Here is a 27,960-nt window from a genome sequence, read left to right on the forward strand (position 1 = left end):
CCCGGACGGGAGCCCTGGCTCTGTCAGAGGAGGCCGAGGGCAGCCGCGAACCCGCGGCCCCCCGCTCTGCTCCCTCCGCTCCTCTTCCCCCCGCCCGTGCCGGGGGGCGGGGACAGGCGGGCGGCGCCCAGCCCCGCCCCCCCGCCCGCCTTCCCATCCGCCCCCGCGGGAGCGCGCGGACAATGAGCAGGGGGCGGGCGGCGCGGCGGGGCTCTCGCGAGAACCAGGTGAGCGGCTCCCACCTCTCGCGAGACCTGGCGCGGCGGCGCCTCCCTCTCCCTCTGTTCCCCCCCCGGCCCCCCCCCCCCCGCCTCATCCCGCCGCCTCCCCGGCCACATCCACGCACGGAGGGCGGAGCGGGCGGGCGGGCGGCCGTCGCCGGCGAGCGGAGCGGAGGCGAACGGCGCGGAGCGGCCGCCGGGCACGTGAGCGGGCGGGCAGCGGGCGGGGGCGCTCTCGCGAGGGCGGCGAGACGTGCGCGGGGCTCGCGCAGCCGCCTCCCTCCCTCCCTCCCTCCCTCCCCCCCCCCTCCCCCGCCGCTGGCGCGACAGCGAGCGGGAGGCGCCGCCGCGGTCCCTTCCCGCCGCCCCCGGCCCGCAGGTAGGAGCGGCGCTGCGGCCGCCCCGGCCCGCCGCCATGTTTGGAACCGGCGGCCACCGCTCCGGGGAGGAGGGAAAGGGCGGGGGCGGGGGGGGGGTGTGGAGGGAGCGTCCGTTAGAAACGGCCGGGGAGGGGGGGGGGGGGGAGCGGGATTGGCGCGCGGCGGCGGCAGCAGCGCGCATGCGGCAACGGCGGGCCCGGCCCGGCCGGTTCCGCTGCCCCGCGGCCCGCCCGCCGCCGGCGCCCCCGCCCGCCGTCCGGCGGTACTGCGGTCGGGCCGGGCCCGAACAAAGCCCCGCGGCTCCACTTGCCGCGCCCCGGCCGGCCCCGCGCCCGGCCGCCGCCTGGGCCCAGCCCGGCGGTCGCTGAGGGCAAGGAGAGAGGCTGCTGCTCGGTATTTCGGCACGAAAAACGTGTTCTCAGGGGTGACCCCCGCTCAAACCGCTGGCTGAAACTTTATCCGGGCTCCCCGCTAGCGCTTCGGCTTCCCGCCGCGGCCTCGGGGCCGACATCCTTCCTCCTCAGCTCCCCCCATCCCCCCCAAAAAAAAACGGCCACTGGGAAGCTGAACAGCATGTCGGTAACGCGCCTGCCAGCCCAATGGCTCTGAAGGCCGTTAGGCTCCAGAACTGCTGGTTCTGATGTTGGTCTGGCATTAAGAATTAATGAATTGAGCGTTAAGAACTGACTATGGAAGCATCCACTTAATTCCTCTTTCTACTCAGTTTCACTTTCATATAATCTAGACTGTGGTCACAAATTATGCTGCAGGGATTTATTTTTTCTTTTTTTCCCTCCTACGGTGGATTAATAACGTTGTGTGTTTTTTATGTGCGTATTTTGTTTCCAGAGTCAAAGTAATGAGATATAAAGTTCATCTATGCTGAAAATAAGCAAAAGTTTAAAAAAACCCCAACTTTCTGGGAACCCGAAGAACTGCTTTGTTCTGATAAATGAAGCATTTCTGCTGTAAAAAGCAAGCTGAAAAATCCCTCTTTTTAAATGTTCAGCTTTTTTCCCCTTCCATGAAGTGTACCTTTGGGGGAAAAAAGTATCTGCTACTGTTTTAAACAATTGAATGGTCTTTATTCTTTTTACTCAGCCTTAAATTCTTCAGGTTTTTTGAACTTTTGGGATGTAGATGGTCCTGACTGCTTAGGGTAAGATAAGTAAGGAGCAGCTCTTGTTGAAAATGTAAGTCTCCTAAAGCAGTCTGTGTAGTTTTTGTGCCTCCAAAGAGGAAAAGGGAGCGTTTTCTGATGCTTCTTCATAAATAATCTGTTGATCCAGTGGCTTAATCTTCTTGAATTTCCAAACATGTTGATGCATTGAAAACTTTTACTGTATTAAAATCCTATATTATTTTTTGAAAATATAGTGAAGCATATTAACATTTTTAATTTATTACTGAGAAAATAGTGAACTTCTGTCTTGAATTTCATTAAAAAATACATAAAATGATTCAATACTGAATTACATGGAATGATGAAATTTGAGTGAGGATACTGGCACTTGAGCCTTGTACGTAGGTTTGTTCAGTGGTAACCCAATATCCGCGCTTCTGCACTGTGCACTGGGTAAGGAGCTGAAATCTGAACAACAAAATCAATAATTTTAGTGGCTTCCTGATGATTCTGATGCGGCTCGCAATGTCACGAGCCTTTTTTGTGTGAGAAGCTGTCTGAGGTTACTATGTATTTACACGTCTCTACGTGTTGCACGCATCCCAGCACTAAATGATGAGAGAAATAACCAAGTGAAATTCCTAAGTGCATCCTTGAAATGTGAATATCCATATTCCTAAAAGTAAACACTGAAAACCAGTTGAGGAAGAGGGAAGAAAGGAGGTTGTAGCAAGGTGGGTGTCAGTCTCTTCTCCCAGGTTACAGGTGACAGGATGAGAGGAAGCGGTCTCAAGTTGTGCCAGGGGAGATCTAGATTGGATATTAGGAGGCATTTCTTCACCGAAAGGGTTGTCCAGCACTGGAACAGGGTGCCCGGGGAGGCGGTGGAGTCACCATCCCTGGAGGTGTGTAGATGTGGCGCTTAGGGACATGGTTTAGTGGTGGCCTTGGCAGCGCTAGGTTAACGGTTGGAGTCGGTGATCGTAAAGGTCTTTTCCAACCTCGGCGATTCTATAATTTGATGAAGAGTCAATCTCTGAGGCTCCAAACTACATTAAGGATCCATGGTATTAGGGTCCATACAACTGAAATATGATTGCCAGCTGGTTTATTCAAGACTACGCTTAAATAAAAATGCTCATTAATTTGGTGGGAAATAAAGTAGTGAATATTGTTTCCTGCCCTTCTCTGTGACTTGCTCACATCTCTGCTGAGAGTTCTGGTGAATGCAAAGATATTTTGTAATGTAATACTTGACAGTGTTCTGGGTAGCTCAGCAAATCTTGGGGAGAAGCTGTTATAAGCAAAGCTGCAAATAAATTATTTCCATTCAGTTTGTCTGTTAATTTATGAGTGTATTTGTGTGGCCTCTGTGCTGCTTGCATTCTTCCTCAGGGCTCTAAGTCAACAAGTCTTGAAAACAAAAGCAAATACCTCAGTATTTCTGAGCTAGTTTAGTCTGCAAGTGTTTAAGTACCATATTCTGTAGTCATAACTTAAACAACAGAGTTTTTATTTTGAGCACTAGAACAGTGAAACACTCCCTTGATTCTTCTCTGCAAGTAGAATTCATCTCAACAACCTCATGCAAGATTTCAGCTGGGAAAGAATGTGATGTTTTCCCAGCTCTGGAAATGCCTGGAGGCAGATTTATATTCACTGATTAGTCAGAAGGTTTTTTAATCACCTACCGGATCAAAATACAAGTGTTCTGTTTTGATTTTTTTTTTTAATAAAAAAGATAAAATTGGTTCTCTGTTGCAGTGATTAACTCTCTTATTTGGATCACTTTATGTATGGCCTATTTATCTTTAAAAATGGTTATGGTACGTTCCGTGATTTTTGTCAAAGTTTTGGTGCCTGTGAGGCTATTCATCTCCAAAACTGATGTGAATGAACTGTGATTGTCTCCTCCCTTTGCCAAGTGCATGAACATACGGTCATTATTACCAGAGCTTCCCGTCTAAGATCCTGCATTGATCTGCAGTGGCTCTGGTTTTGGTAGACTTCTTCCGTTGAGCCAAGTCTTCATGGCTTTGTGGAGCTTTTCGTAGGTGCCGCAACCTGTGTGCGTCCATCCTGCTGTAGGGTGGGAGCTCTGAAGGCAGTCACAAAGTGTGGGTTTACCAGTAGTAGGAGGGAGTGCATGGAAGCCGTAGAGGTAATCCTGTGTTTATGGAGCGGTCGTTACGCGTGACAGCAGTTATTTTCTATGTTCCGGGCATTTCTATTTTCCTTTTCTAAAAATACACTCCTTTTTTTGCCCCCTCTCCTCTTTCTATACTGTTTGTTGGACCCTTTTTTCACTTCTGTTGTTTCTCTAAAGGAATGAGTGCACTTTTTTTCCATGCAGTTCTTACAAAAAGAAGGATGCTTGAATTTATTAAATTACATAGGGGGCAGAAATAGGAAATCAGCATCTTTTACTGTGCTCTTTTCTGCATTCAAATGTTGAAAACTGTGTTAAGTTCTTTGAAGATTATTAATTGCTAAACTAGTCATTTTAATTCCCCATTTATAATAAAGTCTTTTTCATATGTAATGCTTCTCTGTTCTGAAGCAATCCTCTGTTACAGTAACCTCGGTTCTCAGATTATTATGTGCTCCTCTGATCAAGCAAGTCACTGAGATGAAGCTGAACATAATCCTAAGAAATGAAACTCTTCCAGTTGTTCTGCGAGGCCTTAAACAGATTGCCTAATCTGTGCATAAAAAAGTGCATGCATCCCGTGTGCCAGGTGCTGCTTACATTTTTGAGGTCATCACCTTTGAAGATCAGTTGAACAAGAGGAGTTGTTTTCTTGCATGTGAAACAGCAATATTCAATAACCGCTCTGAATGCTGGTGCCTGAAATGGGTGATAATCTGCATTTTCTCTATGGCTGCTGGACAATTCCTCCTTTGCCTTTGGAAAAACAGTGGCCTTTTCTGTATTGTCTGAGTTAAAGTAATCCTGTAGACTTCAAATCCGTTATGCAGTCATTCAGTGGTTTGATAACATCTGCTTCTAATTTCCTTGCAAGTTCTTGGTTTTGCTGCCATTATTTCTCAGAGCAACATGGGGAGCTGTCTGCCTACATCTGTCACTTGGACTCCCAGATCTCTTCCGTCGATAACCTTTTTCGCCATGATGCACTGGAGACAGTTTTGCCAAGAAACATATGAATTCTTCCGTAGCAGGATAGGTTGCTGCAAATGGGATTGCTGCACTGAGTGCAACACATAACCAGGAGAAGAAAAATCTGTAGATTTTTACCCAAAAAGCAGAGATTGTGGATATGAAACTTCTTTGGGACTTTTTTCCCCAAGGGTGTACAGTCTTCAAAGGTCTTGTGTTACAAACCGAGGGTGTGTTTTTCAGCTTGCGGATTACTTCATGTTTTTTACCATCGCTGAGTTTGTTCCATTAAATTCAATGTGTGTTAAGTAATCTTGGTTTTGAAGTGAAAGTGAAACTGACTAGAAAGTGAAAAGTTACTTTTCATTTTTGAGACTTTTCTATAAATAGTGGAAGAGGAACGGATAAAAGATGAGTTGTTCTAAGAACAAGATTAATATTAAAGCTATAATATGTATACATAAGTTAAAACCTGACAGTGGTAGAAGGGATAGGGAGCTAAATTATTTTCAGCCTATTAATGTTCCATAAAAAGTGGTAATCTAAGGTTATCGTGTTCAGCATGTTCAATATATCCCAAGAATTCACTGAATTAAATTATTTTCAGGACCAAAATTAATATTTATGTGGAGCAAGAGTTTATAATCAATTTTACATTAAAAGAAAATCCTTCTATAGTGTTTGAAAATCAGCCTTATTTTGATCTTTATTTTGTAGCAGTGTACTCTGTAGGATTCAAATATCTTATTTTTGTTGTCTGCCTTTGCAGAAAACTCTTTTGCCACTCGTGGATATAAAGTGTTTTTTTCATTGTCCACATTTGTCTGGAAATCTAGTAACATTTTGACTTTCACCTTATTTCAAGTTTGCTTTATATTACATATTTTCAAATCTTAATATGGCCAAATTTCTGTCCACAGACCTTAAAAATGTGTATCTGAAAGCCTGTCTGTTCCCAGTATAGCTGAAATTACGTGAAGAATAATTAGCATAACACTTTCAACTTGGCTAAATCATGTCTGGATCTTTAGACAGCTTTGTTCAGTCAAACTCATCTTGTTGCTGTGACTCAGTTGATGGCACACTCGCTTAGAAGCTGGCCCTGGTCCGTGGGAACCTGTCTCTATCAGATACTGACATGAGATCTTTCAGATGTGCTCGACACAAGAAATGCGATCTTAGAATCACACACTAAACCTGACCGTGTGGAAGTTAAACATTCTTTGGTATGATTTTTTGGAGCTCTTCCCCCACCTTTTGCTGTTGTCTTCATCTGATCTTAAAGAATGGGGATGGTTAGGAGTAGAGTAGAACAGCAATCGCAAGAAGTCAGTGGTGTGGTAAATCTGATTTTTGAGGATAACTCAGAAACATAAGTGTTTGTAGGCACTCCACTGAAATACCCTGTTAGGTGTAGGGCAGTTATTGGCCAGCAGACCAGCTGCCAACATTATATTCTGTCTTCATCATACAAGTGTCTTACTGTCCCACTTCATGCTTTTTTGTAAGATTGGCCATCTCTGTTTCTGTGTCTTGGTGGTTTTTTTTTTTGTTTTTTTTTTTTTTTTTTTTCCCCTCCCATCTTTCCTGGTTTTATTTTTCCCTTTGCTGCTTTCTTCTGTGGGCCTTTGCAGCAGCAGCACGGTATGGTTATGTAAAACCTCCGTGTGTCTGTGGGGACAAAACATAGCACGTAATCAGGTTCTCTGTGACCCAGGTCCGTTCCAGGCTGGGCTGTGACAGGGTTTGTTTTCTGCTAATCTCCCCAGAGCAGTGGACAATGAGCTGCCAATTGAAATTTGTGACAAGAGGATTAGTGAGCATCTGTTCAAAGAGAAAGGGTGTTTTTGAAGAGTGGAGACCTTTCCTGATTTAGTGACGAACTTGAATAGTGCAAGTCCTTGCATTAACAGCAGGACACACCGTGCCTTTCCGGCCCACGTGGTTGTCTGCTGAGTCACTGTTGGGGTCAGGTTTGTAAAGCCTCTGGAGTACCTGATTTTATGAAAAACCTAGTAAGTTCAGTGTCAAACTCTTCTGTAAGTGTGTGAATGAACTAGAAGGAAATTTATATGTCAAAAATGGAAGGAGTAAGGATTAACTTGTAAAATTGCTATAAAGTACTTTGAAGATTACTGAATATATGTAAGGTAGAACATAGTACTCAGGTGAATATTAATGTTTCTCTCATGTTTGAACTCGAAAGAGTCTTGATTTTTACAATATAGTTCTTAAATGCTTTCTATTCAGGTGTTCCTTAGTGTGGTCAGCTTGTCCTGGATATCTCACTTAGAATTTGCCTCATCTGCTCTCCCTGTATTCTTGTTTTACTCTTTTCCTCTGAAGCTTTCTACAGTGCTTTTCTGTCTTCTGCCTCAGATACTTTTAAAATTATTTTCATCCCCATGTTTTTCAAACTCTTATTCTGAACCAGAAGTTACACAATTACACTTACTTTAAGTGATTTCAGTGTACGTGGATCTTAAAAGCATTGCTGGAATATGACTCTAGATGTACCGATAACAGAATATGCAACAAACTGTATAAAGGAGTTACTTCTCAAAGGTGGAGTTCTGTGTGGGTTTTGTGTATCTCTCATAGCATCCATTATTTTTCTGCATAAATGCATAATTTTGTAACGTGCTGCTACTGAGAAAGAAAAAGCAAATGCTTTTCAACTTAAAATAGAAAAATGATTGTGTGCTATTAAAACAGGGCTCTGGATTGAGTAGGCAGTTGGGATAGAGACATGCTGGTAACCTTGACCTTTTTTTCTTCTGTTTCCAGTACAAGAGCAATTGCCTTCTGCAGAACTGGTCTCTTCAAGGAAAAATCCTTGCTTTCATGTTGTCCTTTCCATTCCTCCCCAAACACACCTGTTCTCAGAAGCTGATTTCATTTGGAGCAATGCAGTTTGTGCCTGTTTCTTTTTCAAGTGATTGTGTTTTATGTGCATTCGAGTGGCAGTGCTGGAGAAGCAAAACTGCTCTGCGGAGATCTGAGAGGGCTTTACTGTATTTGGGACCCAAGAACAATGTATTCCTGCTGGAATGTGTTCATGTGTGTTGAATTGCTTTAAATTATATATATGTATCCTGTGGCTGAAAGAGTATGGGGAGAAGGAATGTGGTTCACTTCTGTTCTGCACTAAAAAAAGAACATTTTATGAAATGTATCCATTTCGCCATAAAACATACTGTGGATAGCGACACACTAGTTAGTTACAACTTAAATGCAGTTGCCCCAAATATTTAAATACTACATGAGTATTTTAGCAGGACACGGGGCAGATATCTCTTACAGCATTGTTCTAGGATCTTTAACTGCCACGTGGTCATGGTATCAGTGTCGGGCCTGAAGCAGGGAAGCAGTATGCTGGTAAGACACGGACGCCGCTGTCCTCCAGGGCTGGCCGGGGGCGTAGTGCCATCTCCTGACTCAACCAGTGTCTTTCTGCAGGAGTAGGGTTTTCCTTGGGTCTCCCATCCCAGTGCTAAGCCTGACCTTGTTTAGCCTGAGGTCTGAGAGTCCAGGCTGATGTCACAGCTGCAATGTAACAGAGTAAAGAATCACTTTCGAAGTGCTGTTACCTGTATAACTGCAATTTGAGCAAGAGGTCTTGTTTACTTCCTGCAAAATTTAAAACTTATTTTTCTTGTTCACATCTGTCTTCACATCAGTAATTTGAATTTTACTGCATAAAGATTGAATATTATGTTTGGTCTTATTTACCAGATCTTACAGCAGAAACTTTTTGCCCAAACTTCAGTTACTTTTAACTTCTTTTCGTCCTATTCTGTGGTGGTATAGGTTTCGTTTTCAAAAATATGTTATATGCCAAAGTCATCTTGGATTCTATGGGCTTAAGTTTTTTGTGGTCTTCTCATAGACACAGTACAGTAGTGTAGAGAATAAACAAAACCATTAACCAGAGATCAAGGCTTATATGCTAGTAAGCTTTAGATGCTTTCAGACATCCCAAACTTCTGAAATTCACTTGTCTTCAGTGTGAAAGTAGCTTTTTGTAGAAGAGGAGTAAACACTACTGTATTTTTTTTTTTTTAATCTGAAATAACATATGTAGGTTCTGGGTACCTCTTGAATCTGTTAAGTTACATAATAAAAGCCTTGTAAGATTGAGATCTTTAATGTCAACATGATGCATAAGTTTAAAACTGCATCTGTTTAAAGGGATTTATGACTAAAACTGCTTGTTTTTCTACAGAATTGTCTGGTGTTTCTCAGCTTGAAGAAGATCTGCAGTCATTATTGATCCTCTTTCTTGGCGTTACCATTTTTGAAGTGAAGTTTGCCTAGCTTTCTAGTGTGAGCTCTTTCAGCCATCTTAAAAAAAAAAAAAACACAAAAAAAAAAAGAAAAGAAATTTTTTTTGATCCATAAAGTAGACACGCTATAGTTCTACAATGTCCAAGTCATTCCAGCAGTCATCTCTGAGTAGGGATTCACAAGGTCATGGGCGTGACCTCTCTGCAGGAATAGGCCTTCTTGCTGCTGCTACCCAGTCTTTAAATATGCCAGCATCTCTTGGAAGGATGAACCAGGGTACTGCACGCCTTGCTAGCTTAATGAATCTTGGAATGAGTTCTTCATTGAACCAACAAGGATCTCATAGTGCGCTGTCTTCTGGTAGTACCTCTTCCCATAATTTGCAGTCTATATTTAACATTGGAAGTAGAGGTCCGCTCCCTTTGTCTTCTCAGCACCGTGGAGATGCAGACCAGGCCACTAACATTTTGGCCAGCTTTGGTCTGTCTGCTAGAGACTTAGATGAACTGAGTCGCTATCCCGAGGACAAGATTACTCCTGAAAACTTGCCTCAGATTCTTCTACAACTTAAAAGGAGGAGAGCTGAAGAAGGTTATGGTAGAGATGGCAGATCATCCACACGGGAACCACCGTACAGAGTACCTAGGGATGATTGGGAAGAAAAAAGGCATTTTAGAAGAGATAGCTTTGATGATCGTGGTCCTAGTCTCAACCCGGTGGTTGACTACGACCATGGAAGTCGTTCTCAAGAATCTGGTTATTATGACAGAATGGATTATGAAGATGACAGATTAAGAGATGGAGAAAGGTGTAGGGATGAATCTTTTTATGGTGAGACTTCGCATAACTATCATAAATTTGACAGTGAGTATGACAGAATGGGTCGTGGTCCTGGTCCCGAGAGATCTCTCTTTGAGAAAAAAAGAGGTGCTCCTCCAAATAGCAATATTGAAGACTTCCATGGATTCTTACCGAAGGGTTATCCCCATCTGTGCTCTATATGTGATATGCCAGTTCATTCTAATAAGGTGAGTTACGCACCAGATACTTCTATTTTCCTTTACGTTGTAGTATCTGTTCTGTTTTTGCCTATTTCTTTAATTATTTCTGTAGCCTGGTTGCTTTTGAAATGATCTGAAAGTTGGTTTGAGAGTGAAAAAGGCACTTGGTTTATTTACAAGGTAATTGGTAACAAACGTTGTAAACCAGGGCTTTACATTAATGTATTTTGTTTGCCCAGATTGCTTAACTTCAAGTCAAACAGCTATCATCTGCTGGGATATCTTATTTATATTTTACATCTACATATTCTCTTAACCACAAACATCTGGCATTCGAGTAGTTTTTGGGTGGGTTTTTTTATTTTTTGTTGGTTTGGGGTTTTTTTGCAGTGTATCTACTGTGCTATTCAGGAAGCTAGTTTCAGCTCTCCTCCACATCTGTCTTGATTGCTGATTTATATGTAGTTAAGATGCGTTCTTGCACAGTTCTACTTTTTCCCTGTCCAGAGGGAAAGAGTTAATGTAGAGCCCTGGAACTTATTTGCAAAAGTAAACACCACGTTTTAGATTAGCTCATTCTTGCCTTTTTAATTTCACTTTAACACTCTATCTCATACTATGGCTGAAATTTGTCGTCATTTTTCTCCTTTTTTTCACAACTTTCTTAGACACTTCAGACTCACTTTTTATTGTCACATGTTGCATCTATCCCTGTAGACTCTCCCAGCAATCAGTCTGCTGTTGCAGTATCCTGCTCCCCGTTCCTAGTAGTGGTCTTTACTTGGCTCGCAAGTAGAGTGGATCTTCGAGTGTATTCAGTTATTTGTGCTGAGACTTCCCTCTTAGTTTATTCATGAATGGTTCAACTCTCTGCCGAGGTAGCAGGTTACTCGAAACGCCCTGTTTATTCAGATATTATTTTCAGAGCCTTGTCACTTTCAGCTTTTCCAATTTTACCTATCTTGCTGATTTTCAGTATACTATGCAATTTAATTGGCTAATACAGTGCCCCTCTTGTCACAATTAGTGGCTAATTAGCTTGAAGGCCTTCAATTGAAAGTACAATACATGCTATTACTGTGAAATTGATACACTGTGGAATTGCTATTACTAACCATTTCTTTACAGTTACCTCTCAAAAAGTGCTGCTTCCATACATCTGATCTTTTGGAAACACGAGAATTATTCTTTCCCTGCGAGGAAATGATCAAACCAGTTTGAGAGCACACAGTGTGTGACTCCAGCTGATCTGACAGTTTATGAACTTGTGTTGCTTTAATTACTCTTTCTATAAAATAATCACAATAATCTGGGTTTCTTGTCTCCTATATTTGATGTTTATTTTCATAAAAGGTTTTAAGTGTTAACGGTTTAGATGCCATGCTCAGTTCTGTAAAAGGACTTCATTTGGTTAGATTGAAAACATAAACTTCTGAGGCCCCTGAAGATGGCAGCCCGTAATCCTGTAAGTAGGGTTCTTTTTAGCACTTTATTTTAAAGCCTCCTGGTTCTTAGTTTGCTCTGGTTTGCAGAACTGTTGAAAGGATATCCAACACGAAATATCTTTGTAGGTATGAGAAATACCAAATTCTTTTGACAGCATAACTTAAGTGGCTGACTTGTTCTGTAACATGTAAAGTCATCTTTTTTTTTTTTTTTTTTGAATATGCTTTGACTTAAACTGCTAGTACACCGTAAAATATTTGAGATTGGATCATCTGTTTCTTATGACCCAAATTTGGGCTTTGTTTCTAATGTCAGAAATCATGGCACTACAAGAATTTTTCTCTTTCTCTCCTTTTTTCCTCTGCTTTGCATACCTAACAGTTACAAAATTTCTTATTTTCTGTCTTCCAATAAAATTGAATCAAGGAGGACTTAACTTTTAAAGTAATCTGATCTGAACCAAAATTTATGGAAAGCAGAAAGGGAATGCTTTTCTTAGCTGGGACAATGTAAACTTATTACTGCTGTATCAAAATCTTACTTTCCCCACCTCCAAATAAAAATAGCATAGAAGATTTTTTAAAGTGTATGATAAAGCAATGCGTATTTTAAGCCCAAGCAAGGGTTTAAACAACCTTAGTGTAACTTAACCTGTCAGCCTAGTCCTCTGTTTCTTTTTAGTCATGTTCTTCATTGCTGCTTTAATTTTACGTGTGTATATTTTAAGGCCCAGTTTGTATTCTGTCTAATTATGAAGTAAATTGTGCCCCAGGTTTTTAGGCATTTCATCAATCCTGATGCCTTTATCGAGGAATGAGGTGTTAGATGTGGAGGGATTGTTTTCCCTGCCAAAGTAAAAGGCTGATGCAACATGAGCAGATGAATTTGGAGGTTAAACACTTGAAACAGTGATACATCTCAAAGGAAAAACATGGCCCTGTCCCTAATAGAGGGCTGCCTAAAATTAGGTGCTTAAGTTTGGCCTAATTTTCTGAAGTACAGTGCGTCCCCTTGCTCGCATCAATTGAGGCAAAAGGTAATCTGAGTTCCAAGAGAAACTCTGTTCAGATTTTCTCTAGCTTAACTTTGAGTGTTCACGTTAATTAGTGTCTATAAATACCTAGTGCCCTGGAACCTCAGAGGAGTGATGCTTCCGACTGGGTAGAGGCAGGGAGGAAAGGGAAGTTCAGCTTAAGAATTACATTTAATAAAAAGTTAATAATATAGATGAGCCATTGTTATTCTGAAAACTTACCCTGGGTGGCGGGGAAAAAAAAAGCCTAAGTTAGATGTCAGATCTCCCTTTTTTGCCAATTTAAAAGCATTTGAAGTATAATGAGAATTAATCTCCCAAACTTTGGCTCTAGTTTGCAGATAACTTCTACTTCATTTTGTAATAATTTTAAATTATGTGTTAAGACAGCTTCAAAGCGTGCTATATCTAGCAGAATCAGCCACTGAGGCTTTACAGATTGTGCACCCAAATTTAGAGGGTTTTTTAGTGTTTAAAAGACTGTTTTCTCTAGTGTAGTACTAAAAGTTGTTAGCAAATTTTAAACTGAAGAAACTTTGGTTTTAAGAATTGAATATCTCATAGGTAGATTTGCTTGGGGTTTTTTGTGGCTTTTTTCATCCTAATTGCCAGCGTATTTATTAATTTATAGTTGCAGAGCCTATGCTTTGTGCAGTTAAGAAGAAAAAGTGGTGCTCTCATTTTACATCTTCTGGATAAAATGAATGAAGGTTTCATCTTGCTCCACGTGATATTCTGTGTATCATGGAGTAATATTGTAGTGTAGCTTAACGACAGTACTCCATGGGAGACTTTTAAAATCCAGGTTTTTCTCCGTTGTGTAAAGTGCAAGGCAGGCATTTAGCATAGGGAAGCACTACAGTAAGGCTCAGGAGTGTCTCATTGTATCCAGAAGGATGGTTATACTGTGTTGGAAATTAAAAATCAGGAAAGATGAAGAATTAAGCAAAAATCATCTCTGGATGCTGAGCAGAAATCTATGTGTAAGAACAGACAGACAAAACAGTTGGCCAGTGCAGTTTACATGTTCGCAGTTGAAAATTCAGCCAATACGAGAAAACCTTCAGCTGTTAAACTGCCCCAGAGATCCAGAATTACTCTCCATCTCTCTGCGAACCTAAAGCTGACTTACCCCGTGTGTCTCTGCTGACAAGCTTTGCTTACTGAAGAGCAGCAGAGTGGAAATTAGACCAAGGCTCACAGATGTGCAGCAGTAAAACTTCAGAGTTCTGTCTCTTTACAAATGCGAATGTAGCACAAACTAGTGCTGTTACTTGTGAGGATGTGGAGATCGGGCACACTATGCTTCGGTAACAGAGAAGTCCTCATGTCTTCTCTCCTCTTGAAATAAATAACCCCCTTCATAATTAAAATAGTCTGCAGAGAAAAATTAGAAAGCCCTCATTCCTTTCTAGTGCTAAAGCCAGAACCAGAAGGAGTTTTACCTGGCTGATTTGGTTTAATTCTGTTATTCCTCCTTCGCACCATCTTGATTTAGATCTTCTTTCTGTGATTATTCCCCTCAAATGGTCATATATTTTTATATTTCACCTGTGTACTTGTAGTTTGTCCTAGCTGTACACTTTCATTTCTTTTAGTCTTTCCTTTCTGAATTCCTTCCAATTTTTTGGCTTCTTTATGGTTCTAAAAACTTGAGTGCTTAGTTCACATTAATCTTTAAAAGTTTGAGGAATGAAGCAGAGAGAGTAGAAGAAATTCTAAAATTACTGAAGACAAAAAAAAAACCCAAAAACACCAAAACTCAGCATCCAGTTGTAAAAGTTGAAATAGCGATGATAAGCACGTAAGCTGCAGCAGGTATCCATCCCCTGGTAAGCTCTGCACCTCTGAGGCAGGACCAAGCCCACAGATTGCCAGTCCCTTTTCATCAGACCCCTTTTCACCCAGGTTAGGGGTTGGGAGCTGCGTCCAATTTCAGTGTCTCTTGAAAGCACTACGAAAAGATTTTGATGTCTATGTATCTTTGTACTTCAGCTTAGAAGAGAAGATAACTGCACTATACAACATTTTGTTAAAAATGGCCTGCCCTGTGTGGCTATTAATTTTTAATTATTTACTTTGCTGCAGGAGTGGAACCACCATATCAATGGAGCAACTCACAGCCGACGATGTCAGCTGCTGCTTGAAATGTATGAATTTGAAATACAGTAACTATTCTTGTGGCATGAGGGCATGTACAACTAAATAATGGTCAATTACGTTGCACAAAGCAGGTTCAGAAAATGTGCTGTGCACTGCAGGGAATAAAACATGCAACTTAAAAGAGCATATTCAGGACAAAAAAGGGATCTTGGTTCATAACTTGTGAATCGTATGGATCTGTATGTATTGTTTTAAAGAGCTGGATCTTAACAGTTGAGATTCTGTTGTAATTTTTTACTAGTCACTTCTAACTTTGTGTTGTAAAACAAACCGTGTGCAATTTGTATTATAAATTGGCAGACACGTTTTGGGTAGCGTAGGAGGTTTCTCATTCAGAACAGCACTTGTGTTCTGTCAGTGGCTACTGCTCGTGTCTTGTAGTGGTCCTGCAGTGGGCACTGTTCTGTCTGTTTTGACATGTAAAGGAATTGCTGCTTGTATGAAAAGTATTACGTAGGTCCAGGAGATGGTATTTTTCTTACATTTGCTTTTTCTTTGTGTGTCTTAAGATATCCAGAATGGAATCCTGACAGTGATTCAGGACATGGAATGTAAGTAGTAACACATCTTAAAGTATTTGTAATTTTTTTTTTTTTTTTTTTTAATTTGAGGCAGAGGACATTCTTAACATTTATGTGAAAAAAACAAACCTCCTTTTTGTCAAATGGGCACCTCCCTTTGTTTCCTACTAGCAGCAGTAAAAGTAGCTAAAGTTGACTTCTCCTTAGATGCTCTGCAGGAATTAGGTTTTCCTGAGAATGAAAGCTTCACAGTTTTGTTTGTTTAAAATTAAGGTGTGTTTTTCCCCTCTTTCTAGGGGCGATCCCTTTATGTTGCAGCAGTCCACAAACCCTGCACCAGGAATTCTGGGACCACCACCACCCCCGTTTCACCTTGGAGGACCTCCTGTTGGGCCCAGAGGTAACATCAACAGGCACCTGCTTTTACAGGGCTTAAGTTCTTGATTTTCTTTCTTTTTTTTTTTTTTTTTTTTTTCTTGTTTTAATTTGTTACCAGTGGTTTAGAACAACAAAACAAAACACTCATTCTCCTGAGCAGTGGAACTGAACTGCTGCTAACTACCAGCCACATTGTTATGGCTGGTTTTTTAACTGTGTTGGATAATCCACACATGTTTTGGACTTGTATTTTTTCCATCCTAGAAGGTTTTTTGTTGTTGTTGTTTCTATCTTCTGATTAGTTACATGTTGGTGGGGAGGAATTTGTGAAACTTGCAAGAATTCAATATCTTAAGTTTTTTTCCCTCTTAATTTCAAATGGATTTGACAAATAGATCTTAATAGCAACAGAGAAATGGGAAGATAGATGATGCAAGCCTCTCCTTCACAGGAAGGTGGGCTAAGAATCAGATTCTTGCCTGAAGTTGTCACTTCTTTTAAGAGCAAAACAAATTTGTTTACCTAGGTATACTGAGAGAATACAAGTATTTCAGACATTTAAAGGCATGTTTAGATGATAGATGCATTCATACTTAATTTCATTAAAATAATACTGTTAATTTTTCAAAACATCTCATACTTGACTTTGAGCCAAACTATCTGAAAGGCTTTTTTTCAGGTGTTTCCTAGTAAATGGGCATTATAATAAAACTGGTGGTTTTGAACCAAAACTAGGAGTCGTCTACACTAAAAACTCAGTTGTACAAGGTGTCTTTTACTTAGAGAGCTCATAACTTTTATCTACGGAGATGTTTTGCTATGGCAAATCTTAATCTAAAACGGGATGGATTTTTTTTTTTTCAGTGGGCTTTACGTACTCTCCACTGTTTCTGTACATCAGTAACCCTTTTCAGACTGTAATGAAATCGTTAGTTTTTAAAACTTGATGTCATTCTGGTTTAGGATTACAAGTTCTTAAGAGATACAAATCATTTGTAAAAAGACATGTTACTACCAGTCTTACAGGTTGAACTAAGCTTGCTCATTCTTTTAATGTCTTAAAGGAGCTGGAAATGGAAATATGCAAGGACCAAGACACATGCAAAAGGGCAGAGTGGTTAGTATTAAAAAATTGTTTTTTAAAAAAAACCCACAATTGTTTGCAAATACGCTTCTTGTTTTCTTTCATAAGATTTTTTTTTTTTTTTTAATGAATGGATTGTCTTTAAAAGAGATTTTAGGTTTTATTTGTGTGGAAATACTGAAATTTTGGAATAAGTTTGGGGTTTTCTTGTGCCAAGTACTCCTCAAAATACTTGTTCCAAAACTATACGGACCCTATAGAAAAATTATCTTATGATGAAGCTGTGGAACATGAACATGCAGAAAGGCAGCTTTGGCACAGCAGGCATCTTCCTCTGTGGAAATCCCTGGAGCTTCTGTGCCTTTTCTGTATGCATCTCATTTTAGTTACTAGTGAAGATTTTAAAATTAGGGAAAAAAAAATTCAAAAGATACAAGTGGAGCGGAGCCTTGTCAGACTTTCTTTTAAGGTTAGCTGATAGAGATTTTCTTTTCATGTGTATGCATGCTTTGTCTTCAACAGGAAACAAGCAGGGTTGTTCACATCATGGATTTCCAGAGGGGAAAGAACTTGAGATACCAGCTGCTTCAGCTTGTTGAACCATTTGGAATAATTACGAATCACCTGATTCTAAACAAAATCAATGAGGTAAGAGTAGGCCCTGTAGTACTGCTGTTGTCCCTGCTTGGTGTCTTTAATGTGCTTACTGTCTGAGCTTAATTTTGGTAAAAGGACTTAATCACTACCAAGCAAGGTGACATGTGTCACCAAGGTCACGTGTGAAAGGAAGAAAGGCTAATATGTCTCCAGAAATGCCATAGTACTGCATTTAATCTTAAATATTGTTTAAAAAATCCTTCTTGCTGGTTGTTCGTAGCTTTTTCAAAACTACACCGCACTTGCAAATTCTCTTCTTGTTCTAATATTCTCTGAAAACTTATTTGGTCTTAGTTTGTATTGTACAAGAGTGTCATATTTTGAAGTGTGGAAAAAGCCACTATCATAAAAGAGGAAAAAAAACAGAAAGCAGTTGAATGTTCTGAATCTAAACCTAGGGAGAATGTAAACAAACAAAGTAGTTCTGTTTGTGCACCTAAATAAATTATGCGAAATTCATGCCAGGTCCTGCAGCTCAGTTAATGTTGTAACCAGAAGGCAATTTTCATTTTAGATGCAGCTGTTTTTACAGGAAAGCAAGGAAGAACATGAGATTTTAAACAAAAATACTAACTCTTGAAGGAGTAGCACTTAATTTATTTTTGTTATTTCAGGCATTTATCGAAATGTCTACTACTGAAGATGCCCAGGCTGCAGTAGAGTACTACTCAACAACACCGGCATTGGTATTTGGGAAACCTGTCAGAGTCCACTTGTCACAGAAATACAAAAGAATAAAGGTAAAACACTTCTGTCTTTTTTAACATTGCCTGATTTTCATCTAGGGCAATCAGTGTCATGGAGCTGCTTCATTTAAGTTATTCTTAATTTGCGTACTTCTCAGCTGTATCAAGTTAATCAAGGGACAGTCACCCATGTGTATTTTATGTAGTATGTACTTAAAAAATTTCATTCCCTCTTCATTTTAGAAACCCGAGGGTAAACCTGACCAAAAAACTGAGCCACCAAAACCAGAGCTTGGTTGTGTGATTCACCTCAGCAATTTACCTCACTCGGGATACTCTGACAACGCAGTACTCAAACTGGCCGAACCATACGGGAAAATTAAGAACTACATCCTCATGAGAATGAAAAGCCAGGTAACTGACCGTGGGAACATACATGTGCGAGGATTGGAAACCAAGGTTTTTAACTGGGAAGAAAAGAAATGCCTTTAACTGGTGCAAGTGTAGACGTTCTGCTCTAGCATAGATACGGAAATTACAGGTCTGTGGTGGCGGTGTTTTGCTCTCCAGCTTCCTGTGAAACGTTACTGTAATGTGAGCTGCTTTAAAAGAGAACAGGCCTCAGCTGTGAAGAAAGTATATTTAGCACTGAGGCTTATTTTTTTTTTGTTATGCAGCTTTCTAGGAGTGTTGGAGCTTTTTGTTTAAGGCTGAAAAAAAAATTACCTATGAAACATTAACGAATGTTTTCCACTATTACACGTTTCTTTCATTGACCCCTTTATTTTTCATTCTTTAAAACTAAACCAAAGCAGTCCTGCTGTGGCTGTCTAACTGTAAAAAAATATATTTGAAGGTAGTGCATTGCACATGTATAGTAAAATGCTTTGGATGTGCACGCACATGATTTCTATAAATACACATGAGTTTAAAGTGTTCCGTTCTAAATTTTCTTCAGCTTTGCTGCCCCAGTTTGCTCCCTTGAGTTAAATGGGAAATTCCAGCACTTTTTCAAAGAGATGAGTGCCTGAATCCCCAAGTGCCACACTTGTGGAATGAAAAATTACTAGAATTTATTGCATGACCCCTAGGAAGTCCTCCCTGACCTTATTTCTCTGGAACAGTAAAATCCCTTGCTGGTTAAGTTGGATGCAGAAACAGCTTGCTTCTATCTACCAATGATACTCTAGCCCAGATATGTTTTTAAAAGCTTGTTGAGCAAGCTTACTGTGTCATAGGCTTATTTCTTGGTGGAACACCTCACAAAACAGGGCTTATAGACCAGCAGCTGCTGCCTTTCCATTTCAGGCTTCTTTCTAAAGTAGTAAAAATTAAAACCCTCGAGTAGTTTCTCAGCTACTCTGGAATTCCCAGATACTTAGGCACCAAATGAATAAGCTCCATTGTCCAGATGCTTTTTACTTGGAATAATATTTTACTTTATGGTGACCTTGGCGACCCCCCCCCCCCCCCGATTATTTAAATGCCTATTGTTGCATTTTGGAACTTTCTAATATTACTGAATTGAAAAGCTGGGCTATATAGAGCGCTCTTGTAAATTTTAAAACCCGTGGCTAGTTTGGAGAGGATGGATATAGCTGAATCTCATAATTTTGATTCAGCATTTGGAAACGCTGTATTTGAAGTTAAATAGCTTTGCCTGCAAAAGTATTGTGTATTTTGTAGTTGTTTTTAATGCGTGTGTTAATCTTTTCAGGCTTTCATTGAGATGGAGACCAGGGAAGATGCTTTAGCTATGGTTGAGCATTGTGCCAACAAAGCGCTTTGGTTCCAAGGCAGATGTGTGAAAGTGGATTTGTCTGAAAAATACAAGAAACTGGTGTTAAGGGTAAGTAGTGGAATTAGTTTTTTAATGGTACTTAAAGGTGTAAAGTGAAGTAGAAAATAGCTGTTGCTTATTGAGAATTCCATGCTGCTTGTGAAATTGAAGGATTCGCTTTAGTATTTTCTGGCTACTTAAGTGCAGTTATTTACTGTGAGTGTGGCGTTTTGAGGCCTAGAACAAAGTAAAAGGATTTTCCTTTCAGATGAAACAAAAATGAGACTCCTAGAATTCAGATTTTAAAGTAATTAGTGCAGATTTTAATTAAAATGCCTCAGTGTAGAACATTCTGTAATGCGGGTTCTTTTTTCTCAGACTGCTCTGAAAATGATCAGCGAGTAAAATCAAGCGGGGTGGCAGAACTGTGTTCTCACACATTGTGTGCAGAATTCTTGGCTTTTCTTTTCACGGCAGCTGGTCCGTTTGATTTTGTTATACACCTACTCTTGTGTACAGAACAAAGACAAAATGTTACTAGGGACTCCTTTTTAAACTATGAAGTATTACAACAGAATGTGTTTCCTGTGTTGGATGCCATCCAAAAATCTTTTTTCTTTAGCACCAAAAAGCTCTTTGATCCCTGCTGTGGACACTAACCTCATCGACCTGGATACCTGGATAGATAGATTTAGTCTTATGATCTAATTTTTAAGAGTAAGCTTTGTGCAAGCTTAATGATGTAACTGCACCTTTGCGTGTGCAGCACATATCAAGGAGGGAAGCGTTGGCTGATAGCTTTTTCTTTTACTGCTTTTTTTTTTTTTTTTTTTGGACATAACAGGCTAATTACTCTTCCAATTATAAGACTTTATCAGACTAGGACACTAGGTAGAAAAGCAGGAGAAATCTGAACTGTTAAGCTATCTCATAAAATATATAAACTTTCTATTGTGGGGTATGAATAAATCTTACTATTGCACATGATCGTGCACCAAAAATGAATGCTTTGTAGCAAATTCAAATACTTAACCAGTGCGTTGAATAGTTTTCCATGTTACTGCTGTACAAGTGGAATTTCCAATTCAGTAACTCCTGAATAAGTGTTTAGGCTCTTGAAAAGCTTTCCATGTAGCCCACTACGAATGAAAGGGAGAAGAGTATGGATTACGACAGACTCGTGCCACTGCCTGCACCACACCATATCAGCTCATAAAGAAGAGAGGAATTGTGTGTGACTTCTCTAGAGCAGCATATCCCATGTGTTTTGTATTGAATAACTGGTAATTACTGTGAATAAAGACATGGTTTTCCCAGGTTGGTACGGTCCTGTCCAACATAATAGCATTTATATAACTGGTTGGTAGGTGGGCAGGGTAAATGTACCTATGGATTAACATAATGGGAAGCACTGGGCTAGATTGTGCTGTCTGGTCTGAATTAATGCTGCGACAGTTTCTGAAGTAATACTCTACTGTGACTTACAATTTCTTTAAATTTTATTTTAGATTCCAAACAAAGGAGTTGAACTGCTGAAAAAGGATAAAACCAGGTAATTTCCTATTGCTAAAGTATAATGCTGTTTAAAAGAAATATGAAAATATTTTTTCCAGAGTATAGAAATTATACAAAAGATGTCAGGCAAGCGCTGAGATCAAATTGTTTGTTGTGCCCTGAGATTTTTTCTAATATGCTACCTACCCTCTTCCTCTAATTATGGAGATTTCACAGCCTCTTCAGGCTCCTCAGGAAATCTTTTCAAGTCCTTAATTAGCCTTGCCTTCCTGCAATTTAAACCCATGAGCAGTTGTCCTGTTCTTGTAAGGACAGTTCCTCTTGCAGCAGCCTTTTGTGTATTTGAAGAATGGTATCCTTCAGGCTTTCCCTCAATCTTGCATTTGCTGAATTAAAACACAATCTTTCTCAAGCTTGTCTAGAAAAATACAACCTAACGGGTTTTTTAGTAATTTCTGGGCTCTCTTCAGGTTTACAAGCAAATATCCTTTGTTCTTTACAGAAAAAGAACATACTCTCCAGACAGCAAAGATTCTCCAAGTGATAAGAAGTCTAAACCAGATGCTGCTCAGAAACCTGAAAGTGGCAGTGTGGAGGAGAAGGTGAAAGAGGAGAAACAAGATGATGCTGCTGAGCCATCAGGCGCTAAAAGTAGTGAACAGGCAGACCAAGATGAGCCTAGTTTACTCCTTGAATCTGAAGATGAGCTGCTAGTAGATGAGGAGGAAGCAGCAGCACTGTTAGAAAGTGGCAGCTCAGCAGGAGATGATGCAGATGTTGCCAATTTAACTGATGTGACTACCGAGGAAAAAAAGGACACAGCTGATGATGTGACCATAAAAGTTGAGGGGAATGTTGTGGCCAATCCAGCAGCAAAGAAAAAGCTTAAAAAGGTAATCATATAGCAAGGTACCTGCGTGTGGAAACCCCTGTCTAACTTAAATAGCACACCACGTACATTCTATTTCAGATCTTTTTCTGTGGGTCTTTTAAAAGATGTGCATGGCATGCCTATCTGAAGAGAAACAGGTGTTAAAGCTCCTGAGAAGAAAATGGAAGATCCCATTGGATGCAACTTGCACGTGCAGTTGGTTATAAACCACGGTTTCTGACAGAAACTGTTAACCTCTGGGCTTCTACCCGTGTCACTTCCTGGGGTTTTCCTTGCCTTTCTCTTCACCCCTTTTTTGATTAACACTAAGCAACCAGCAACTGGTTTCTCCTGAGCAGTTTCTCATGATGCTGTAGTTACTCTTTTGAGCATAGAGCAGAACAGTGAAACTCAAAAAATTATTTATTTGGGACTTAAGGCTGAACTGTACTAGGACAAAACTGTATGTACATGTGCTCTTTATGCTTAGCCAGAGAGGTAGGCGAGTCCATTTGCAGTCAGCCAAGGCCTGTTTCCAGTTGGAGGTGGGGAAAAAAAAAATCAGGTTCAAGGTGTCTTCAGTCACAGGCTGCTTGCTGTAAACTTACTTTTTCTCACCAGATGATCCCACACTCTCATGGGTGTCTGTGCCCTACCATCTGCTTTTTTTCTGTTTAAATCATACTGGGTTATGCGGAGTAGCATGCGAAGTTTTAGTAACTATTGACTTGGAATGTTGTTTTGCAAAAAAGGCGTGTTCCTTATTAATGAATGAAGTGTGCATTCTCAGTATTGCGGGATCCTTCCATCGGGAAGCGAGTTACGTGGTGTTGGGATTAATATTGCCAATGCAAATGGCAGTGATTATTTCTTATTTTGTGGGTATCCGTGGTGATAAACTGCCTCAAAACCCAAACATGCTTCCTTGAAGACCTACATTCTTGGAGCACAGATGTAAAGTGAATGCTGTTTCAGTAATACGATTGCTGCTAAGCATGTGGGGTACTGATGTCTCCATATCAGCAGGAATGTTTAAAAAAAAAAAAATCAGACAGAATTACTGTCTTGTAATGAAGCTGGATGTCAAGACCTCCACAGTTTTGGTGGGTGGGTGTTTTTTGCTTTTTTTGTTTGTTTGTTTGATTTTTTTTTTTTTTCTTTGGAATGTGGAAGCTCCAGACTTTCCACTAGTTGAAAAAGAGCTCTTAAATTTTTTTTAATGAGCTTTCTTACTATTAGTGGGCACAGAAGTGTTCTGGTAAGGTTTAACCTTTTATGCAGGCCTGAATTTGAGGATGTTGTGGGACTGTCTTAAATAGAAACGAAACTTGTGCATTCCAAAATGATTTCCACTTAAAATGAAAATATTCATGTTAGAAGGACTTTCAAAGTAAGAGTAGAGCAAAAAGATACAGAAATTCTCAAGTTGAAGATCACATGTTGATATGAGAAAACAGTGGGCCCTCATGATGCAAAAAAAAAAAAGTTTATTCTGAAATTGAACTTTATTCTGGCACAGTGGAGTACATTTTAAAAGAACTTGTTATGCTTCTGCATGCTTGAGTAACATTTTGAATGAATGAGGTAGGTCTTGAAGGAAGAATTTGAGCATTTTTCCAGGAATTTAGAGAAGATATTTCTCTTCTGAAACTTAAGACAGTTTAAGGGAAACACTTAAGAATAAGCTGACATAAGAAAAACATTTTCTCAACAGCGATACGTGGGTGGCTTTCCGCGGAGCATGGAAGGTTTTGTCACTCTAGATGAGGTTGGTGATGAAGAAGACTCTGATCATCAAAAACTCCGCAAGTCGGGTTTGGCACTAAAAGCTGCTGCCAAAAACGATGATAGCTTGGCAGAAATCAAGGTGGACAAGATTGAGGAGCCGGAGCAGGAAAATGAAGCATTAGAAAATGGAACCAAAACCGAAGATAATTTGAAGGCTGAAACTGTTGAAGTTTCTGATACCACCACAACAGCACAGGATACCGAGAAGAACGCCCCTGAAAATACAGACACCCAGGATGAACAGGAAACAAAGAACGTCCCGGAGAAACCCCTTGTTCCAGATGAATTTAGGATTGGGCCATACCAGCCAAACGTTCCTGTTGGTAAGGCTATTTCCATTTCTTTTCAAATATGTCTCTGTGCATTTGCGGTAGCATTTCTCATGTCATTTGACTTTTGTTTCTGGCAACGTTGCCTCTGATCCTTTCATTTTAGGGCTTCCCACTCTTCTCCCCTTCTTCACTCCTCCCCTAACCCTAGTATTTTCTTTCTTTTTTCCTTTATTTTCATACAGTTCTCCATAACACTTTCCTTAGGCAGAAATTAAATTGGAAGAGGTATATTTTAGCAACACAAATTCAATTAATAGCACAAATCACAATATTAGTTTAGATTCATACTAAATACTTGGCACTCAAACTGATCACAGAACGTTATTAGTTCTTTTGAAGGAACCAATAAAATGGACCCTTAATCTGAAAAGTTGATTTTTAAATTAAAAAAAAAATAAAAATGCCTGCACATATTCAGTTATTACTAGGCCCCGGCTTGACTAAACTAAAACAAGGACTTTTAAAGATAAAGCAGCTTTTAATGTAAAGTGAATTATGGTTTTAAGATTTAGCTGAAATGACGTATGACATAAAAGAAATGATGTAGAGTAGATCTCTTAGTTTATTTTGTGGTGTTTACTTCTCTAGGTGTGAATTATGTGGTACCCAAAACAGGGTTTTATTGCAAATTGTGTTCCCTGTTCTACACAAATGAAGATGTTGCAAAAAAGACCCATTGCAGCAGCCTTCCTCATTATCAAAAGTTGAAGGTAAGGCAAAAACTTGTTCATTTTAAATGGCGTGATTCTTTCCTGGGGAATAGATCTGAATGAGCCTGGACTGAGGAGACAGGAAAAATAAAAGCTTTGAGGTAGTGGAAATTGGCTTATTCTCTAACTTTTAACTCAAGCTAGATCTTTTCAGAACATCATCCTGTGAAAATAATATGCAGGATATACATTTTTCAGATGGTCTCTAGCATTTTTTTTGTAAATTTGGATTAAAGAGGGCATTCCGACTGGAGTAAAAACCAGGCTTAGAAGTAGTGGCGCAGAGTAAACACAGATGATCCCTTCCAGTTGTCCCTTTGAGAGTATTTTTAACCAGTCACCCGAGCTTCAGCTGAAGTTTGTATATATTAAAAAACCCCACATATTTGCAACTTCTGATTTTGTGAGCATGTTTTACAATATCTAACTGGATGAGGTATCACATGATTGCATGGCATGAATGATAATGCTGCTGCTGTATCTTTGCCTACTGTGAGCTGTTTTTAAGTATCACCTCTGAGAAAGGGAAATCCTGAAGGAAATTCTAATAATAATGCAGTGTTCACATAAATTGATTTCATACTGATTGATTACTGAACTGAAAACAAACCCCAGGGGTTCTGTAGAGAAGAAGGTAGAATCTCAGACTGAAAACGTTTGCTTTCTCCCGTGCAATAATAGGGAACCCTAAATAAATGGAGGGCCCTGGAAGGCAGATGGCACAAATAAATGTCACAGAGCAAACAAATTATCAAGGAGTAGATCAGAAAAATCAGTTACCATGCAGAACCTTGTAGTAAGAAAAACCCACCTCATCCATCACCCATAGCTTTTTTTTTTTTTTTGCTTTTTTTTTTCATTGAGGTACTTGATTATGGGAATTTAAAAAGGGGAAGGGGGGGAGATAATCCCAATTTATTAACTTTATTACTTAAATTAAAGGAGATTTTATGATCTTTTTCCATGGCACAAATGACTAGCGAGCTGCTCTTGAATGACTTCGTAACGTTGGTGTGGTTTTTAGAATCGGGGAATGAAGCTGGGGGAAATGCAGCTTTTGTTTCACAATGGCACGGCACTTCTCTAGCTGGGAATCTCCTTCACTTTGAGAGCAATGAGTAAATAAAGAGATGACTTGATATTGCTACCAAATGTCATTGAAGCAATAACAAATTCCTCAGACCTCCAGAATAACCCCTCTCTAGGGAGGGGAGATGTTTTGTCCCTAGCTTTACAGGTGGCACGTTCTCACCAGGTAAGTGGCACAACTGCTGTCAAAAGTCTGTGACAAAACAGAAGGTGATTCTCTTGGCTTGCCAGCCTCTTAACAGCAGGGCCAGGTAAATGCTTGCAGAGGCTGCCGTTCGGTGGTGCTCCAGGGGAGATCCACTTCAGTATGTAGAGAAGTGCCAGTCCTCTTAGTTATGACCTTTGCAGTTAATATTTACAGATTTTTACAGCCTGAAAATTGGATTTGTTTCTGTTATTGATGTCGTGCCTGTGAGAAACTCTTAACTATATCCAAAATGTGGTTGCTTTCTTTTAACAGAAAATTCTGGATAAAATGGCAGAAGACCACAGGCAAAAGAAAGAAGCTTAGAAAAGAAGGAAGGATGTAAGGAAAACAGTGGCTTTGTTTTTAATGTTAATCTTTTTTAAAAGCAGTACAAGTAGTAGTTGGAAATACTGTATTCTTTTTTGGTTTAGTGAAATACAGTAGGCATTATAGGTCTGTTCATGTGTTTAAATGTTGTAGCAAAAAGCATATGCAGTTAAGTTAATGATAACAAATTTGTTCTTAATGTGAGAATGGCAACAAGTTTTTGTTTTGACACTTCAAGCTATTAAAGAAAAAAAATCTTGCACCCTTGTGGAAAACTTATCTATGGGAAGAAAATGTCATTTAAGTGAAATTTACTACTTTAAGCTTCAGAAATTGTCTTTCAATTCCATTCTCAATAAAAAATAAAAAGTAACACCGCATTTTTATTTTATCTAGAACATTCCATATTTCAGTCTGAGCCTAGCAGATATTTAATTTGGAGTGTAAGGCTGTCATTGCATTTCACTTTTGAAAAGTCTTTAAATGTAAGTTGCATTTTTAAATGTTGAATTGCAGTTTCTTTTAATGTCATTGCTGTTACATAGCAAATAGGAAAACTAGTGATTAGTCAGCTTTACAACTTTGTGATTTTTGGGTTTTTTTTGTTTGTTTTTTTTTCTCCCCTAAGCTCTTGCTAGACTTTTCTAGTCAGCTATTCAGTGTATTTTTAGTGAAAAGTAAATGCCCATTCTCCTCTGACCAGTATTACTTCCTGGAGCTCTTCCTGCTTTTACTTGAATCTCGTAGCTGTCGTACATCTCTAGTATATTCAAAAGCAGCATTTGAGTCCTGAAATGTAAAAAGGTATCTTTATATTCTTCACATGTAATTTTTTCATACCTTCATTTTAAAAAACATTTTTGTTAAAATCTGGTTTCGTCAAGAATCTTTAGAACTGTGCTCTTAATGTACCTGCACATGTGACATGTGAACGGGAATTTGCATGTGTAACCTGTGTTTATCTGTAGTTTTTGTTATTTACTGCTTATTTGTGAATTCAGGTTACTAAAGTGATTTACCAATAAACAAAGCTAGGCAACAGTAATTTGTTATAGATGTTTGGCATGTTAACCAATGTGTCTACTGAACTCTTGACTCGTGTTCATGATACCACACTGAAACTCTAGCTCTTTTTAAAATCTGCATGTTTTAACACCTGTGATTTAGCAGCTTACTGCATAACTTTTCTTTCTCTTTCCTAAAACCTCTTTCATTTCCAAACAAATTAAAATATGACTTGTTAAAACATTGGTAGGTATATTC

At 39.7% G+C, this 27,960-nt stretch overlaps 1 protein-coding gene across 5 annotated transcripts; it reads left to right on the forward strand.

The window, feature by feature from the left end:
- Positions 1 to 130: 130 nt before the first annotated feature.
- On the forward strand, positions 131 to 27,955 carry MATR3 (matrin 3). Of its 5 annotated transcripts, none has more exons than XM_086758525.1 (15): positions 131 to 227; positions 9,068 to 10,157; positions 14,698 to 14,759; positions 15,282 to 15,323; positions 15,590 to 15,693; positions 16,736 to 16,788; positions 17,278 to 17,403; positions 18,027 to 18,152; positions 18,342 to 18,512; positions 19,816 to 19,947; positions 21,387 to 21,430; positions 21,896 to 22,286; positions 23,979 to 24,375; positions 24,973 to 25,094; positions 26,644 to 27,955. In XM_086758525.1, exons 2-15 carry the CDS (start codon positions 9,267 to 9,269, stop codon positions 26,692 to 26,694), a joined length of 2,712 nt encoding a protein of 903 aa, XP_086614651.1. In that variant the 5' UTR covers positions 131 to 227; positions 9,068 to 9,266; the 3' UTR covers positions 26,695 to 27,955. The 5 variants fall into 5 exon arrangements, with proteins under 5 accessions (XP_086614651.1, XP_086614648.1, XP_086614652.1 ...); XM_086758522.1 differs by lacking the exon at positions 131 to 227 and adding an exon at positions 261 to 421; XM_086758524.1 differs by lacking the exon at positions 131 to 227 and adding an exon at positions 264 to 425.
- The last annotated feature ends 5 nt before the right edge of the window (positions 27,956 to 27,960 follow it).

The sequence above is a fragment of the Chlamydotis macqueenii genome, chromosome 14 (genome assembly GCF_036417535.1).
Source record: "Chlamydotis macqueenii isolate bChlMac1 chromosome 14, bChlMac1.mat, whole genome shotgun sequence".
Taxonomy (NCBI): Eukaryota; Metazoa; Chordata; class Aves; order Otidiformes; family Otididae; genus Chlamydotis; species Chlamydotis macqueenii.

What these genes read in the sequence shown, in the direction of transcription:
- MATR3 (XM_086758525.1), top strand. Translation starts at nt 9,267, where the DNA reads ATGTCCAAGTCATTCCAGCAGTCATCTCTGAGTAGGGATTCACAAGGT. An exon ending in TTCTAAACAAAATCAATGAG is followed by an intron (nt 17,404 to 18,026) that starts GTAAGAGTAGGC and finishes TTGTTATTTCAG; the next exon opens with GCATTTATCGAAATGTCTAC. An exon ending in TCATGAGAATGAAAAGCCAG is followed by an intron (nt 18,513 to 19,815) that starts GTAACTGACCGT and finishes TAATCTTTTCAG; the next exon opens with GCTTTCATTGAGATGGAGAC.